A 19,753-nucleotide genomic window follows, 5' to 3' on the forward strand; every position below is an offset into this window, starting at 1 on the left:
TTTCCCCCAAAAAATCACAATTTTTCCCCCAAAAAACCACATTTTTTCCCAAAAAAAATCACATTTTTTCCCCCAAAAAATCACATTTTTTCCCCAAAAAATCACATTTTTCTACCCAAAAAATCAGATTTTTCCCCCAAAAAATCACATTTTTTTCCCCAAAACATCACATTTTTTCCCCCCAAAAAATTAGATTTTTTTCCCCAAAAAATCACATTTTTTCCCCCAAAATATCACATTTTTTCCCCCAGAAAATCACATTTTTTTCCCAAAAAAATCAGATTTTTTCCCCAAAAAATCACATTTTTTCCCCAAAAAAATCACATTTTTTCCCCAAAAAATCACATTTTTTCCCCCCAAAAATTCACATTTATTCCCCCAAAAAATCACATTTTTTTTGCTAAAAAATCAGATTTTTTTTGAAAAAAAATCACATTTTTTCCCCCCAAAAATCACATTTTTTTTCCCAAAAAATCACATTTTTTCCCCCAAAAAATCACATTTTTCTCCCCTAAAAATCAAATTTTTCCCCCCAAAAAAATCACATTTTTTTTGCTAAAAAATCTAATTTTTTTTGAAAAAAATTCACATTTTTTCCCCAAAAAACAATATTTTTTCCCCCAAAAAATCCCATTTATTCCCCCAAAAAACCACATTTTTTCCCAAAAAAAATCACATTTTTTCCCCAAAAAATCACATTTTTCCCCAAAAAAAATCACATTTTTATCCCCAAAAAATCACATTTTTTCCCCAAAAAATCAGATTTTTTCACCCAAAAAATCACATTTTTTCCCCAAAAAATCACATTTTTTTCCCCAAAAAATCACATTTTTTTCCCCAAAAAATCACATTTTTTCCCCAAAAAATCACATTTTTTTCCCCAAAAAATCAGATTTTTCCCCCCCAAAAAATGTGATTTTTTCCCCCAAAAAATCCCATTTTTTCTCCAAAAAATCAGAATTTTTTCCCCAAAAATCAGATTTTTTTTGTTAAAAAATCCCATTTTTTTCCCCCAAAAAATCACTTTTTTTAGCAAAAAAAAATCTGATTTTTCACCAAAAAATTCTGATTTTTTGGGGAAAAAATGGAGCTTTTATGGGAAAAAATGGGCTTGAACGTGGAGCATGACAGCCCACGCCACCACCCTTGAGGCAGGTCCGCAAAATTCCCAAAAATTCCATGGAAAAAAAATCCGGCAAAAAAAATGGAGTCAAACGGTGAAAAAATGAAGTTTTTAGGCCAAAAAATGACATTTTTATGGCCAAAAATGTGATTTTTTTCGCATTAAAATCGGATTTTTTTGCAATAAAATGGGATTTTTTGGCAATAAAATGGGATTTTTTCCCCCAAAAAAATCACATTTTTCCCCCCCAAAAATCACATTTTTTTTCCCCAAAAAATCAGATTTTTTTCCCCAAAAAATCAGATTTTTCTCCCCTAAAAATCAGATTTTTTTCCCCAAAAAATCACATTTTTTCCCCCCAAAAATCACATTTTTTTTGCTAAAAAATCAGATTTTTTTTGAAAAAAAATCACATTTTTTCCCCCCAAAAATCACATTTTTTTTCCCAAAAAATCACATTTTTTCCCCCAAAAAATCACATTTTTCTCCCCTAAAAATCAAATTTTTCCCCCCAAAAAAATCACATTTTTTTTGCTAAAAAATCTAATTTTTTTTGAAAAAAATTCACATTTTTTCCCCAAAAAACAATATTTTTTCCCCAAAAAAATCCCATTTATTCCCCCAAAAAACCACATTTTTCCCCAAAAAATCACATTTTTCCCCCAGAAAATCACATTTTTTTCCCCAAAAAATCACATTTTTTTCCCCAAAAAATCACATTTTTTTCTCCAAAAAATCACTTTTTTTCCCCAAAAAATCACATTTTTTCCCCAAAAAAATCACTTTTTTTCCCCCAAAAATCACATTTTTTCCCCCAAAAAATCACATTTTTTCCACCAAAAAATCACATTTTTTCCCCCAAAAAATCACATTTTTTCCCAAAAAAATCAGATTTTTTTCCCAAAAAAATCACATTTTTTTCCCCCAAAAATCACATTTTTTCCCCCAAAAAATCACATTTTTTTCCCTAAAAAATCACATTTTTTAGTAAAAAAAAATCTGATTTTTCACCAAAAAATTCTGATTTTTGGGGGAAAAAATGGAGCTTTTATGGGAAAAAATGGGGTTGAACGTGGAGCATGACAGCCCACGCCACCACCCTCGAGGCAGGTCCGCAAAATTCCCAAAAATTCCATGGAAAAAAAATCCGGCAAAAAAAATGGAGTCAAACGGTGAAAAAATGACGATTTTAGGCCAAAAAATGACATTTTTATGGCCAAAAATGTGATTTTTTCCGCATTAAAATCGGATTTTTTTGGCAATAAAATAGGATTTTTTCCCCCCAAAAATCACATTTTTTCCCAAAAAAATCACATTTTTTCCCTCAAAAAATCACATTTTTTCCCCCAGAAAATCACATTTTTTCCCCAGAAAATCACATTTTTTTCCCCAAAAAATCACATTTTTTTCTCCAAAAAAATCACTTTTTTTCCCCAAAAAATCAGATTTTTTTCCTCAAAAAACCACACTTTTTTCCCCAAAAAATCCCATTTTTTACCCCAAAAAAATCAGATTTTTCCCCAAAAAATCAGATTTTTTTCCCCCAAAAAATCACATTTTTTCCCCAAAAAATCACATTTTTTTCTCCAAAAAAATCACTTTTTTTCCCCAAAAAATCACATTTTTTCCCCAAAAAATCACATTTTTTCCCCCAAAAAATCACATTTTTTCCCCCCAAAAATCACATTTTTTCCCCCAAAAATTCACATTTTTTTCCCCCAAAAATCAGAATTTTTTCCCCAAAAAATCACATTTTCTTCCCCAAAAAATCAGATTTTTTTCCCTAAAAAATGAGATTTTTTTGGTGAAAAAATGGGATTTTTTTGGGGGAAAAAATGTGGGGTTTTGGGGGAAAAAATGTGATTTTTTTGGAGAAAAAAAATAATTTTTTGTGGAAAAAAATTATGATTTTCTGGGGAAAAAATTCTGATTTTCTGGAGAAAAAATTCTGATTTTTTGGGGAAAAAAATGGGATTTTTTAGCAAAAAAAAATCGGATTTTTTTGCAAAAAATTCTGATTTTTTGGGGGAAAAAATGGGATTTTTTGGGGAAAAAAAATCTGATTTTCTGGAGAAAAAAATGTGATTTTCTGGGAAAAAAAATGGGATTTTTTAGTAAAAAAAATCAGATTTTTTGGCAAAAAATTCTGATTTTCTGGGGAAAAAATGGGATTTTTGGGGTGAAAAAAATCTGATTTTTCTGGGGAAAAAAATGGAGTTTTTGGGAAAAAAAGTGGATTTTTTGGGGAAAAAAATGGGATTTTTAAGCAAAAAAAAATCACATTTTTTGGCAAAAAATTCTGAGTTTTGAGGAGAAAAAATGGGATTTTTTGGGAAAAAAATTCTGATTTTCTGGGGAAAAAAATGTGATTTTTTGGGGAAAAAAAATGTGATTTTCCTGGAAAAAAACCCTGATTTTTTGGCAAAAAATTCTGATTTTTTGGGGGAAAAAATGTGATTTATTAGCAAAAAAAAATCAGATTTTTTTGGCAAAAAAATCTGATTTTCTGGGGAACAAAAAAGGGATTTTTTTACCAAAAAAATCTGATTTTTTGGGGGTAAAACCGGGATTTTTTGGCAAAAAAATCTGATTTTCTGGGGAAAAAAATGCGATTTTTTGGGGAAAAAAATGGGATTTTTTGGGGAAAAAAATCTGATTTTTTGGAAAAAAATTCTGATTTTTCTGGGGAAAAAAATGAGATTTTTTAGCCCCAAAAAATTCCCGTTTTTCCCTGTTTTATTCCCGTTTTTTCCAGCTCCCGGCTCGGCTCCGAAGGATCTGACGGTGATCCCGCGGGACGGGAAGGGCCGGGCGGTGACGCTGAGCTGGCAACCGCCGCTGGAGGCCAACGGCAAAATCACCGGTAAAATGGCAAATTTCATCTCATTTTAATGGATTTTTAATTCATTTTTTAGGGATTTTTAAATTGGATTTTTTAGGGATTTTTAATTGGATTTTTTACGGGTTTTTAATTTGATTTTTGATGGATTTTTAATTTAATTTATTGGATTTTTAATTTGATTTTTAAGGATTTTTGTTTAAATTTTTATGGATTTTTAATTTAATTTTTTGTGGATTTTATTTAATTTTTTATGGATTTTTAATTTGATTTTTTAGGGATTTCTAATTTGATTTTTTAGGGATTTTTAATTTAATTTTATGGATTTTTTATGGATTTTTTATGGATTTTTTATTTAATTTTTTATGGATTTTTAATTTGATTTTTTATGGATTTTTAATTAATTTTTACGGATTTTTATTTAATAGTTATGGATTTTTAATTAATTTTTTATGGATTTTTAATTTGATTTTTAAGGATTTTTATTTACATTTTTAGGGATTTTTAATTTAATTTTTATGGATTTTATTTAATATTTTATGGATTTTTATTTAATTTTTTATTGATTTTTAATTTGATTTTTAGGGATTTTTAATTGGATTTTTTAGGGATTTTTAATTGGATTTTTTACGGATTTTTAATTTGATTTTTGATGGATTTTTAATTTAATTTATTGGATTTTTAATTTGATTTTTAAGGATTTTTATTTAAATTTTTATGGATTTTTAATTTAATTTTTAGGGATTTCAAATTTGATTTTTTAAGGATCTTTAATTTAATTTTTAGGGATTTTTTATTTATTTTTAAATGCATTTTTATTTAATTTTAATAGATATTTATTTAATTTATTAATGTATTTTTATTCAATTTTTTATTGATTTTTAATTAATTTTTTATGGATTTTTAATTTGATTTTTTAGGGATTTTTAATTTAATTTTTACGGATTTTTATTTAATTTTTTCTGGATTTTTAATTTAATTTTTGTGGATTTTTAATTGAATTTTGATGGATTTTTAATTTGATTTTATGGATTTTTAAATTAATTTTTTTTTTATTTTTAATTTAATTTTTATGGATTTTTAATTTGATTTTTTAAGGATTTTTAATTTGATTTTTTAGGGATTTTTAATTTGATTTTTATTGATTTTTAATTAATTTTTTATGGATTTTTAATTTAATTTTTGTGGATTTTTATTTAAATTTTTATGGATTTTTAATTTAATTTTTTGTGGATTTTATTTAATTTTTTATGGATTTTTAATTTGATTTTTTAAGGATTTTTAATTTGATTTTTTAGGGATTTTTAATTTGATTTTTATTGATTTTTATTTAAATTTTTATGGATTTTTAATTTAATTTTTTGTGGATTTTTAATTTAATTTTTTATGGATTTTAAATTTAATTTTTATGGATTTTTAATCTGATTTTTTATGGATTTTTAATTTGATTTTTTATGGATTTTTATTTAAATTTTTAGGGATTTTTAATTTAATTTTTATGGCTTTTATTTAATTTTTGCAGATTTTTATTTAATTTTTATGGATTTTTAATTTAATTTTTGTGGATTTTTAATTTAATTTTTTACGGATTTTTAATTGGATTTTTTACGGATTTTTAATCTGATTTTTATTGATTTTTATTTAATTTTTTACGGATTTTTAATCTGATTTTTTATGGATTTTATTTAATTTTTATGGATTTTTAATTTGATTTTTAAGGATTTTTATTTAAATTTTTATGGATTTTTAATTTAATTTTTATGGATTTTTATTTAATTTTTGATGGATTTTTAATTTAATTTTTTATGGATTTTTAATTTAATTTTTTGGGCTTTTTTATTTAATTTTTTATTAATTTTTAATTTAATTTTTATGGATTTTTATTTAATTTTTTATGGATTTTTGATTTTTTATGGATTTTTCATTTGATTTTTAATGGATTTTTGAATTTAATTTATTGGATTTTAATTCAATTTTTAATGGATTTTTAATTTAATTTTTTAGAGAGTTTTATTTAAATTTTTGTGGATTTTTAATTTTATTATATTAATATATTTTATTAATTAATATCAATAACTACTAGGAAATAATTGATAATTGATAATTAATAATTAATAATAATAAATAATTAATTAAGAAACCCATTTTATGACTATATTATTATAAAATATATTATTATCTCTTATTATATTTTAATATATTAATGTATATTAATTATTTAATATTAATGCATATTAATATATTAATGTATATTAATGTATACTAATATATTAATTATTGCATATATTATGTACATATTATATTTATATATTTTATTAATTAATATCAATAACTAATAGTAAATAAATAATAATTAATAATCAGTTAATAATTAATTAATAAACCCATTTTATTACTATATTATTATATATTATATTAATATATTTTAATATATTAACGTATATTAATTATATTAATATCAATGTATATTAACAGATTAATATATATTAATGTATATTAATATATTAATGTATCTTAATATATATTAAGATATTAATCTATATTAATTATATATTATTGTATATATTAATTACATATATTAATAAATTTTATTAATTAATATCAATAACTAGTAGTAAATAATTAAAATTAATAATCAATAATTAATTCTTAATAATCATTAATTTATAATTAATAAACAATTATTTAATAAACCCATTTTATTACTGCATTATTATAAAATATATTATTATATATTATATTAATATATTTCGATATACTAATGTCTATTAATTATATTAATATCAATGTATATTAATATATTAACGTATATTAATAGATTAATGTATATTAATGTCTATTAATCTATTAATATATAATAATTATATATTATTGGATATATTAATTTTATATTATATTTATATATTTTATTAATTAATATAAATAACTTGTAGTGAATAATTAATGAGTAATAATTAATAATCAATTAATAATTATTTAATAAACTTCTTTTATTACTATATTATTATAAAATATATTATTATATCTTATATTAATAAATTTTAATATATTAATGGATATTAATTATATTAATATTAATGTATATTAATGTCTACTAATATATTAATATATATATTTTATATATTATTGTATATATTAATTCGTTATTATATTAATATATTTTATTAATTAATATTAATAACTAATAGTAAATAATTGATAATTGATGATTAATAACTAATACCGAATAATTAATAATTGATAATTAAGTAATAAACCCATTTTATTACTATATTATTATAAAATATATTCTTACATATTATACTAATATATCTTAATATATTAATGGATATTAATTATATTAATGGATATTAATTATATTAATATTAATGTATATCGATATATATATGTATATTAACATATATTAATATATTAATATATATTGATTATATATTATGGTATATATTAATTACATATTATATTAATATATTTTATTAATTAATATCAATAACTAATAGTAAATAATTGAGAGTAAATAATAAGTATTAAATAATAAATAAAAAATAATAAATAATAAATAATAAATAATAAATAATAAATAATAAATAATAAATAATAAATAATAAATAAATAATTGAATAATAAATAATAAATAATAAATTAATAAATAAGAAATAAATAATAAATTATTAATTAATAAATAATTAATAATTAATAATTAATTCATCGATAATTAATTAATTATTTTCCCAGCCTACCTCCTCTTCTACACCTCGGAGAGATCGCTGCCCCTGGAATCCTGGCTGCTGGAATCCCTGCCCGGCGACCGCCTGAGCCACCAACTGCCGGAGCTCCAGCCCGACTCCGGCTACTATTTCCGCATCCAGGCCCGGAATTCCAAAGGGATCGGCCCCCTCTCGGAGCCCCTCTTTTATCGGACACTCAAAGGTTTGGTTGGTTTTTTATTCTGGGAAAAAAATGGCATTTTTGGGGGAAAAAATCTGATTTTTTTAGGGAAAAAAATCTGATTTTTTAGGGGAAAAAATCTGATTTTTTTAGGGAAAAAATCTGATTTTTAGGGGAAAAAATCTAATTTTTTGGGGCATTTTTGGGATTTTTTTGGGATTTTTTGGGGATTTTTTGGGGATTTTTTGGGGATTTTTGGGGATTTTTGGGGATTTTTTGGGGATTTTTTGGGATTTTTTGAGGATTTTTCGGGGATTTTTTGGGGATTTTTTGGGATTTATTGGGGATTTTTTGGGGATTTTTTGGGGATTTTTGGGGATTTTTTGAGGATTTTTTGGGGATTTTTTGGGGATTTTTGCGGATTTTTGGGGGATTTTTTGGGGATTTTTGGGGGATTTTTTGGGGATTTTTGAGGATTTTTTGGGGATTTTTTGGGGATTTTTTTGGATTTTTCTGGGATTTTTTGGGGATTTTTTGGGGATTTTTTGAATTTTTTGTGGATTTTTTGGGGATTTTTTGGGGATTTTTGGGGATTTTTTGGGGATTTTTTGGGGATTTTTGGGGATTTTGGGGGGTTTTTTGGGGATTTTTGGGGGATTTTTTGGGGATTTTTTGGGGATTTTTTGGGGATTTTTGTGGATTTTTTGGGGATTTTTTGGGATTTTTTGGGGATTTTTTGGGGAATTTTTGGGGATTTATTGGGATTTTTTGGGGATTTTTTGGGATTTTTGGGATTTTTGGGGATTTTTGGGGATTTTTTGGGGATTTTTTGGGGATTTTTTGGGGATTTTTTGGGGATTTTTTGGGGATTTTTGGGGATTTTTTAGGGATTTTTGGGGATTTTTGGGGAATTTTTGGGGATTTTTTGGGATTTTTGGGGGATTTTGGGGGGATTTTTTGGGGATTTTTTGGGATTTTTTGAGGATTTTTTTGGGGACTTTTTGGGGATTTTTGGGGGATTTTTTGGGGATTTTTTGAGGATTTTTTGAGAATTTTTTGGGGATTTTTTGGGGATTTTTTGGGGATTTTTGAGGATTTTTTGAGAATTTTTTGGGGATTTTTTGGGGATTTTTTGGGGATTTTTCGGGGATTTTTGGGGGATTTTTTGGGGATTTTTTGGGGATTTTTTGGGGAATTTTTGGGGATTTTTGGGGATTTTTTGGGATTTTTGGGGGATTTTTTTGGGATTTTTTTGGGATTTTTTGGGGATTTTTTGGGATTTTTTTGGGATTTTTTGGGGATTTTTTGGGATTTTTTTGGGAATTTTTGGGGATTTTTTGGGGATTTTTTGGGGATTTTTTGGGGATTTTTTGGGGATTTTTTGGGGATTTTTGGGGGTATTTTGGGGATTTTTGGGGGATTTTTTGGGGATTTTTTGGGGATTTTTTGGGGATTTTTGGGGGATTTTTTGAGGATTTTTTTTGGGATTTTTTGGGGATTTTTTGGGGATTTTTTGGGGATTTTTTGGGGATTTTTTGAGGATTTTTCGGGGATTTTTTGGGGATTTTTTGGGATTTTTTGTGGAATTTTTGGGGATTTATTGGGGATTTTTTGGGGATTTTGGGGGGATTTTTGGGGATTTTTTTGGGATTTTTGGGGATTTTTTTGGGATTTTTTGGGGATTTTTGCGGATTTTTTGGGGAATTTTACAGGATTTTTTGGGATTTTTGGGGATTTTTTGGGAATTTTTGGGGGTATTTTGGGGATATTTTTGGGATTTTTGGGGGATTTTTTTGGGATTTTTTGGGGATTTTTTGGGGATTTTTTGGGATTTTTTGAGGATTTTTTGGGGATTTTTTGGGGATTTTTTGGTGAATTTTTGGGGATTTTTTGGGGATTTTTTTGGAATTTTTTGAGGATTTTTCGGGGATTTTTTGGGGATTTTTGGGGATTTTTGGGGATTTTTGGGGATTTTGGGGGGATTTTTTGGGGATTTTTTGGGGATTTTTTGGGGATTTTTTGGGGATTTTTTGGGGATTTTTTGGGGATTTTTTGGGGATTTTTTGAGGATTTTTCGGGGATTTTTTGGGGATTTTTTGGGATTTTTTGTGGAATTTTTGGGGATTTATTGGGGATTTTTTGGGGATTTTTTGGGGATTTTTTGAGGATTTTTCGGGGATTTTTTGGGGATTTTTTGGGATTTTTTGTGGAATTTTTGGGGATTTATTGGGGATTTTTTGGGGATTTTGGGGGGATTTTTGGGGATTTTTTTGGGATTTTTGGGGATTTTTTTGGGATTTTTTGGGGATTTTTTTGGGATTTTTTGGGGATTTTTTGGGGATTTTTGCGGATTTTTGGGGGATTTTTTGGGGATTTTTGGGGGATTTTTTTGGAATTTTTTGGGGATTTTTTGGGGATTTTTGCGGATTTTTGGGGGATTTTTTGGGGATTTTTGGGGGATTTTTTGGGGATTTTTTGAGGATTTTTTGGGGATTTTTTGGGGATTTTTTTGGATTTTTCTGGGATTTTTTGGGGATTTTTTGGGGATTTTTTTGGAATTTTTTGTGGATTTTTTGGGGATTTTTTGGGGATTTTTGGGGATTTTTTGGGGATTTTTTGGGGATTTTTGGGGATTTTGGGGGGTTTTTTGGGGATTTTTGGGGGATTTTTTGGGGATTTTTTGGGGATTTTTTGGGGATTTTTGTGGATTTTTTGGGGATTTTTTGGGATTTTTTGCGGATTTTTTGGGGAATTTTTGGGGATTTATTGGGGATTTTTTGGGGATTTTTTGGGATTTTTGGGGATTTTTGGGGATTTTTGGGGATTTTTTGAGGATTTTTTGGGGATTTTTTGGGGATTTTTTGGGGATTTTTTGGGGATTTTTGGGGATTTTTTGGGGATTTTTGGGGATTTTTGGGGAATTTTTGGGGATTTTTTGGGATTTTTGGGGGATTTTGGGGGGATTTTTTTGGGATTTTTTGGGATTTTTTGAGGATTTTTTTGGGGAATTTTTTGGGGATTTTTGGGGGATTTTTTGGGGATTTTTTGAGGATTTTTTGAGAATTTTTTGGGGATTTTTTGGGGATTTTTTGGGGATTTTTGAGGATTTTTTGAGAATTTTTTGGGGATTTTTTGGGGATTTTTTGGGGATTTTTCGGGGATTTTTTGGGGAATTTTTGGGGATTTTTGGGGATTTTTTGGGGATTTTTGGGGGATTTTTTTGGGATTTTTTTGGGATTTTTTGGGGATTTTTTGGGATTTTTTTGGGATTTTTTGGGGATTTTTTGGGATTTTTTTGGGAATTTTTGGGGATTTTTTGGGGATTTTTTGGGGATTTTTTGGGGATTTTTTGGGGATTTTTTGGGGATTTTTGGGGGTATTTTGGGGATTTTTGGGGGATTTTTTGGGGATTTTTTGGGGATTTTTTGGGGATTTTTGGGGGATTTTTTGAGGATTTTTTTTGGGATTTTTTGGGGATTTTTTGGGGATTTTTTGGGGATTTTTTGGGGATTTTTTGAGGATTTTTCGGGGATTTTTTGGGGATTTTTTGGGATTTTTTGTGGAATTTTTGGGGATTTATTGGGGATTTTTTGGGGATTTTGGGGGGATTTTTGGGGATTTTTTTGGGATTTTTGGGGATTTTTTTGGGATTTTTTGGGGATTTTTGCGGATTTTTTGGGGAATTTTACAGGATTTTTTGGGATTTTTGGGGATTTTTTGGGAATTTTTGGGGGTATTTTGGGGATATTTTTGGGATTTTTGGGGGATTTTTTTGGGATTTTTTGGGGATTTTTTGAGGATTATTTGGGGATTTTTTGGGGATTTTTGGGAATTTTATTGGGAAAAAATTCTGATTTTTCTGGGAAAAAAATCGGGATTTTTTGTAAAAAAATCTGATTTTCTGGGGGAAAAAAATGGGATTTTTTAGCAAAAAAATCTGATTTTATTGGGAAAAAAATCGGATTTTTTGGTGGAAAAAATGGGATTTTTTTGGGGAAAAAAAATGGGATTTTTAGGGGAAAAAAATGGATTTGTTTCTTTCCCTCTTTTCCAGCGGAATATCCGGATAAAATGTCCAATGATCAAGGTGAGAATTCCCGGAAAAATGGGGGTTATTTGGGAAAAAAATGGGATTTTAATGGGAAAAAAAATGGGAGTTTTAGGGGAAAATAAATGGGATTTTTAGGGGGAAAAAATTGGATTTTTTTGGGGAAAAAAATGGGATTTTTAGGGAAAAAAAATTGGATTTTTAGGGAAAATAAATTGGAATTTTAGGGGGAAAAAACTGGATTTTTAGGGGGAAAAAATTGGATTTTTTTGGGAAAATAAATGGGATTTTTGGTGGAAAAAAATGGGATTTTTTAGGGGAAAAAATGGGATTTTTAGGGGAAAAAATCGGGGGTTTTTTGGGAAAAAATGGGATTTTTCCATGTTTTTTTCCTGGAATTTTTCCATCAGGTCGTCACGGCGACGCTTCCTATTGGCCCTTGGATACCAACCGGATCGACCGGAGCAGCCTGAATGGTAAATCCCAAAAATTCCCAAAAAATCCCCCAAAATTCCCCAAAAAATCCCCAAAAAATCCCCAAAAAATCCCCAAAAATCCCCCAAAAATCCCCCAAAAAATCCCAAAAAAATCCCAAAAAATCCCCAAAAATCCTCAAAAATTCCCCCAAAAATTCCCCAAAAATTCCCCAGAAAATCCACAAAAATTCCCCAAAAATCTCCAAAAAATCCCCAAAAAATCCCCCAAAAATCCCCCCAAAATCCCGAAAACATCCCCAAAAAATCCCCAAAAATTCCCAAAAATTCCCCAAAAAATCCCTAAAAAATCCCCAAAAAATCCCCAAAATATCTCCAAAAAATCCCCAAAAAATCCCCAAAAATTCTCCAAAAAATCCCAAAGAATCCTCAAAAAATCCCACAAAAATCCCCCGAAATTCCCCCCAAAAATCCTAAAAAATTCCAAAAATATCCCCAAAAAATCCCCCAAAAATTCCAAAAAAATCCTCAAAAAATCCCCAAAAAATCCCCAAAAATCCCCAAAAAAATCCCAAAAAATCCCCAAGAAATCCCCAAAAAATCCCCAAAAATTCCCAAAAAAATCCCCAAAAAATCCTTTAATATTCCCCAAAAAATCCCCAAAAAATCCACAAAAAAATCCCCAAAAATTCCCCAAAAAATCCCCAAAAAATCCCACCAAAATCCCAAAAAATTCCCTACAAAATAAAAAAAAAATACCCAAAAATTCCAAAAAATCCCCAAAATTCCCCAAAAAATCCCCAAAACATCCCCCAAAAATCCCCAAAAAATTACCAAAAAATCCCAAAAAAATCACAAAAAATCGCAGAAAAATCCTCAAAAAAATCCCCAAAAAAACCCCAAAAAATCCAAAAAAAATCCCCAAAAAATCCCCAAAAATCCCAAAAAATCTCCCAAAAATCCCCAAAAAATCCCCAAAAAATCCCCAAAAATCCCCAAAAAAATCCCAAAAAATCCCCAAAAAATCCCCAAAAAATTCCCAAAAATTCCCCAAAAAATCCCCAAAATATCTCCAAAAAATCCCCAAAAAATCCCACCAAAATCCCAAAAAATTCCCTACAAAATAAAAAAAAAATACCCAAAAATTCCAAAAAATCTCCAAAAAATCCCCAAAAAATCCCCAAAAAATCCCCCAAAAATCCCCAAAAAATTACCAAAAAATCCCAAAAAAATCACAAAAAATTGCAAAAAAATCCTCAAAAAAACCCTCAAAAAATCCCCAAAAAACCCCCAAAAAATCCCCAAAAATCCCCAAAAAATCCCCCAAAAATCCCCAAAAAATCCCCAAAAAATCCCCCAAAATCCCCAAAAATCTCCAAAAAATCCCCAAAAATCCCAAAAAATCCCCAAAAATTCTGCAAAAATCCTCAAAAAATCCCTAAAAATCCCCAAAAATTCCCCAAAAAAATCCCCAAAAAATCCACAAAAAATCCCCAAAAATTCCCCAAAAAATCCCCAAAATATCTCCAAAAAATCCCCCAAAAATCCCCAAAAAATCCCCAAGAAATCCCCAAAAATCCCCAAAAAATCCCCAAAAATTCCCTAAAAAATCCCCCAAAAATTCCCCAAAAAATCCCCAAAAATCCCCCAAAAATCCCCAAAAAATCCCACCAAAATCCCAAAAAATTCCCTAAAAAATAAAAAAAAAATACCCAAAAATTCCAAAAAATCCCCAAAATTCCCCAAAAAATCCTCCAAAAATCCCCAAAAAATTACCAAAAAATCCCCAAAAAATCACAAAAAATCGCAAAAAAATCCTCAAAAAAACCCCCCAAAAATCCCCCAAAAACCCCCCAAAAATCCCCAAAAATCCCCAAAAAATCCTCAAAAAATCCCCCAAAAATCCCCAAAAATCCCCAAAAATCCCCAAAAAATCCCCAAAAAACCCCCAAAAAATCCCCAAAAAATCCTAAAAAATCCCCAAAAAATCCCAAAAAATCCCCAAAAAATCCCCAAAAAATCCCCAAAAAATCCCCAAAAATTCCCAAAAATTCCCAGAATTCTCTCTCCAGATCCCGGCGCTCCGAAGCGCCCCCTGCCGGGCGATGCCAGACCCCGGGGCGGTGCCAACCTGGTGCTGGTGGTGGTTGGTGCCGGCGCCGGCCTGGCGGTGCTGGCGGTTGCCGTGGCGACGGCGCTCTGCTCCCGGCGATCCGCCCGGCGACGGAGGAAGTGAGTTGGGATTGCCGGGAATGGCGGGAGGGGGTGGAAAAGCGGGATTTTGTTTGGGTTATTTGTTTAATTTAATTTAATTTAATTTAATTTAATTTAATTTAATTTATTTTATTCTATTTTACTTTATTTAATTTTATTTTATTTTACTTTCTTTAATTTAATTTAATTTTATTTATTTTATTTTATTTTATTTTATTTTATTTTACTTTATTTATTTAATTTATTTTATTTGATTTATTTGATTTATTTAATTGAATTTTATTTTACATTATTTTATTTTTTTAATTAAATTAAATTAAATTTAATATAATTTTCTTTATTTTACATTATTCTCTTTATTTTATTTTATTTTATTTTACTTTATTTCATTTTATTTATTTCATTTTTTAAATTTTATTTCATTTTATTTATTTTATTTTATTTTACTTTATTTTATTTATTTCATTTTATTTCATTTTACATTATTTTATTTATTTTATTTTATTTTATTTCACTTTATTTTATTCATTTCATTTAATTTATTTTATGTTATTTTGTTTTATTTTATTTATTTAATTTTATTTTTTTACTTTATTTTATTTAATTTTATTTAATTTCATTTATTTAATTTAATTTTAGTTTAGTTTAGTTTAGTTTATTTCATTTACTTTATTTTATTTATTTCATTTTATCTTATTTCATTTTATTTTATCTCATTTCATTTTATTTCATTTCATTTCATTTCATTTATTTTATTTATTTTATTTTACTTTATTTTATTTTATCAATTTTGTTTTATTTATTTTTATTTTATCTTTAATTTTATTTAATTTCCTTTTATTTTATTTCCTTTTATTTTATTTTTTTAATTTTATTTTTTAATTTCATTACATTTCATTTATTTTACTTTATTTATTTCATTTTATTTCATTTCGTTTATTTTATTTTATTTCACTTATTTTACTTCATTTTATTTATTTAATTTTTTAAATATAATTTAATTTAATTTAATTTCATTCATTTTATTTTATTTTATTTACTTAATTTTACTTCCTTTTATTTTCCTTTATTTTATTTTATTATTTTATTTATTTCGTTTTATTTTATTTTATTTTATTTTATTTTATTTTATTTTATTTGATTTGATTTGATTTGATTTTATTTGATTTTATTTCATTTATTTTTTATTTTATTTTACTTTATTTCATTTCATTTCCTTTATTTTTTAATTAATTTAATTTTACTTCCTTTTATTTTACCTTATTTTATTTTATTATTTTATTTATTTCATTTTATTTTATTTCATTTATTTTTTATTTTATTTTATTTCATTTGATTTTATTTCATTTATTTTTTATTTTATTTTATTTTATTTTATTTCATTTTATTTCCTTTATTTTTTGAATTAATTTAATTTAATTTAATTTAATTTAATTTAATTCCCATTCCCACCCCAAAATCCCTTAAAAAAACCCCCCTAAAATTCCCAAAATTCCCAAAATTCCTTAGGAACCGCAAGGCGACTCCCAAAGATCCCAACCCTCCGGATCTTTGGATCCACCACGAGGAGCTGGAGCTGAAAAACCTGGAAAAGCCTCCGGAGGCTCCGACGGCGCCTCCGGATCCGCCGGGACGAGATTCCCAAATCCCGGAATCCCAGGCGGAAGCGGCGGCGGGAAGCGACTCCCAAAAAGGTGGGAATTCCGGGATTTTTAATGGAATTTAAAGGGATTTTTTAGGAATTTTTAAAGGAATTTTTAAGGGATTTTTTAGGAATTTTTAAGGGATTTTTAAGGAATTTTTTAGGGATTTTTTAGGGATTTTTAAGGAATTTTTAAGGAATTTTTAAGGGATTTTTAAGGGATTTTTTAGGGATTTTTAAGGGAATTTTTAAGGGATTTTTAAGGGATTTTAAAGGATTTTTAGGGATTTTTTAGGGATTTTTAGGGATTTTTAAGGGATTTTTTAGGGATTTTTAAAGAATTTTTAAGGATTTTTTAGGGATTTTTTAGGAATTTTTAAGGGATTTTTAAGGGATTTTTAAAGAATTTTTAATGGATTTTTTAGGGATTTTTAAGGGATTTTTAAGGAATTTTTAAGGGATTTTTAAGGAATTTTTTAGGGATTTTTAAAGAATTTTTAAGGGATTTTTTAGGGATTTTTAAGGGATTTTTTAGGAATTTTTAAAGGAATTTTTAAGGGATTTTTAAAGGATTTTTTAGGGATTTTTAAGGGATTTTTAAGGGATTTTTTAGGGATTTTTAAGGGATTTTTAAGGAATTTTTAAGGAATTTTTAAGGAATTTTTAAGGAATTTTTAAGGAATTTTTTAGGGATTTTAAAGGGATTTTTAAGGAATTTTTTAGGGATTTTTAAAGGAATTTTTAAGGGATTTTTTAGGGATTTTTAAAGGATTTTTAAGGGATTTTTAGGGATATTTAAAGGAATTTTTAAGGAATTTTTAAATAATTTTAAAGGGATTTTTTAGAGGAATTTTTAAGGAATTTTTTAAGGAATTTATATTTTCAATTTTAATTTCAAATTTTTTTATATTTAAATTTTAAATTGAAATTTTAAATTTTAAATCTAAATCTTACATTTGAAAGTAAAATTTAAAATTTAAAATTTTCAATTCAAATTTTAAATTTTAAATTTTAAAATAAAAATTAGAACTTTAAATTTTGATTTTTGATTTTAAATTTTAAATTTTTAATTTGATGTTTAAATTTCAATATTCAAATTTAAATTTTAAATTTTAAATTTAAAACTTACTATTTAAATTTTAATATTTAAATTTCAATTTTAAATTTTAAATTTCAATGTTTAAATTTAAATTTAAAATTTGAAATTTAATTCTTAAATTTTAATATTTAAATTTAAATTTTAAATTTTAATCTTAAAATTTAATGTTTGAAATTTAATATTTAAATTTAAATTTTTAGTTTTAAATTTAAAATTTAAATTTAAAATTTAAAATTTAAAATTTAATGTTTAAATTTTAAATTTAAACTTATATTTTGAATTTTAAATTTTAAATTTAATATTTAAATTTTAAATTTGGAATTCCTACAACTTTTCCCCCTTTTTCCCAGCTCCGGAGTCGGAAGAGCCGCCGGGAAGCGGCGCCGGCGTCTCCACCTTGGAGCGTTCCCTGGTTTCCCGGCGAACCCCCCGCTCCAAACTCCTCCTCCCGATGGATTCCCAACCTTCCAACCCCCCCCGTGAGTATTCCCGGGAAAAATACAATTCCCAAAAAAAAAAATAGGGAAAAAATTTAAATTTTAATTTTTTTAAATTAAATTTTTAAAGTTTTTAAAATTTTTAAATTTGAATTAATTTTAAAAATTTTATTATCAAATTAATTCCAGTTTTTAAATCGAATTATTCCAAATAAATTCCAATTTTTCAATCAAATTATTTTAAATAAATTCCAATTTTTAAACCGAATTATTCCAAATAAATTCCAATTTTTTCACAATTAAAATTCAAATTTTTTCCCTTTTTTTTTCCCTTTTTTTTCCCCCTTTTTCCCCCTATTCTTCCAACTTTAATATTTAATATTTAATTCTCTCATTCTATTTTTAATTCATTTTAATTATTCAGAATTAATTCCAATTTTTAAATTGAAATATTTCAAATTAATTTGAATTTTAAATTGAATTATTCAGAATTAATTCCAATTTTTAAAAATTGAACTATTCTGAATTAATTCCAATTTTTCAATTGAATTATTTCAAATAAATTCCAATTTTTAAATTGAATTATTCTGAGTTAATTCAAATTTTAAATTGAATTATTCGGAATTAATTCCAATTCTTAAAAATTGAATTATTCTGAATTAATTCCAATTTTTAAAAATGGAATTATTCTGAATTAATTCGAATTAATTTTTATTATTTTTACTCTGAATTATTTGGAATTAATTCCAATTTTTAAATCGAATTATTTCAAATTTTCAAATCGAATTATTTCAAATTAATTCCAATTTTTTAAATCGAATTATTCTGAATTAATTCAAATTAATTCAAATGATTTTTAAATTTGAATTTGAATTTTTTAAATTGAATTATTCCAAATAAATTCCAATTTTTAACTCGAATTATTCCAAATAAATTCCAATTTTTAAACCCAATTATTCCAAATAAATTCCAATTTTTAAACCCAATTATTCCAAATAAATTCCAATTTTAAATCCAATTATTCCAAATAAATTCCAACTTTTAAACCCAATTATTCCAAATAAATTCCAACTTTTAAACCCAATTATTCCAAATAAATTCCAATTTTTAAACCCAATTATTCCAAATAAATTCCAATTTTTAAACCCGATTATTCCAAATAAATTCCAATTTTTAAACCCAATTATTCCAAATAAATTCCAATTTTTAAACCCGATTATTCCAAATAAATTCCAATTTTTAAACCAAATTTTTTTCCAATTAATTCCAATTTTTTCACCATTAAAATTCAATTTTTTTCCCAACTTTTCCTCCTAATTCCCGATTTTTTCCCCATTCCCAGCCGTGGTCAGCGCCATCCCGGGAGAATTTAATATTTAATTCTCTTCTACTATTTTTAATTCATTTGAATTATTCAGAATTAATTCCTATTTTTAAATTGAATTATTCTGAATTAATTCTAATTTTTAAATTGAATTATTCAGAATTAATTCCAATTTTTAAATTGAATTATTTCAAATAAATTCCAATTTTTAAATTGAATTATTCTGAATTAATTCCAATTTTTAAATTGAATTATTCGGAATTAATTCGAATTTTTAAATGGAATTTTTTGGAATTAATTCTAATTTTAAAAAATTGAATTTTTCTATATAAATTCAAATTTTTAAATTGAATTATTTCGAATTAATTGGAATTTTTAAATTGAATTATTTTGAATTAATTCCAATTTTTAAAAATTGAATTATTTTGAATTAATTCCAATTTTTAAATTGAATTATTCTTAAATAATTCAAATTTTTCAATTGAATTTTTTGAATTAATTCCAATTTTTAAATCCGTTTTTTTCAAATTAATTCCAATTTTTAAATTGAATTATTCTAAATTAATTCAAAATTAAAAATTGAATTATTCTGAATAAATTCGAATTTTTACATTGAATTTGTTCTTATTAATTTGAATTTTTAAATCCAATTATTCCAAATAAATTCCAATTTTTAAACCCAATTATTCCAAATAAATTCCAATTTTT

The 19,753-nt window shown here is 25.9% G+C and overlaps 1 protein-coding gene across 1 annotated transcript in view; it reads left to right on the top strand.

The window, feature by feature from the left end:
* Positions 1-19,753, top strand: part of LOC127467101 (netrin receptor DCC-like) — a gene marked incomplete at its 5' end in the record, with an annotated part of 78,178 nt that overhangs the window by 45,688 nt on the left and 12,737 nt on the right. The window contains 7 exons of the mRNA XM_051779071.1: positions 3,879-3,986; positions 7,695-7,889; positions 11,902-11,934; positions 12,306-12,371; positions 14,402-14,561; positions 16,053-16,237; positions 17,635-17,763. Coding sequence (XP_051635031.1) covers positions 3,879-3,986; positions 7,695-7,889; positions 11,902-11,934; positions 12,306-12,371; positions 14,402-14,561; positions 16,053-16,237; positions 17,635-17,763 — 876 coding nt within the window. The remainder of the gene's footprint in view (positions 1-3,878; positions 3,987-7,694; positions 7,890-11,901; positions 11,935-12,305; positions 12,372-14,401; positions 14,562-16,052; positions 16,238-17,634; positions 17,764-19,753) is intronic.

The sequence above is a fragment of the Manacus candei genome, unplaced genomic scaffold, assembly GCF_025592945.1.
Source record: "Manacus candei isolate 608988 ecotype Guabito, Panama unplaced genomic scaffold, ASM2559294v1 h1tg000001l, whole genome shotgun sequence".
In the NCBI taxonomy this organism is placed as follows: Eukaryota; Metazoa; Chordata; class Aves; order Passeriformes; family Pipridae; genus Manacus; species Manacus candei.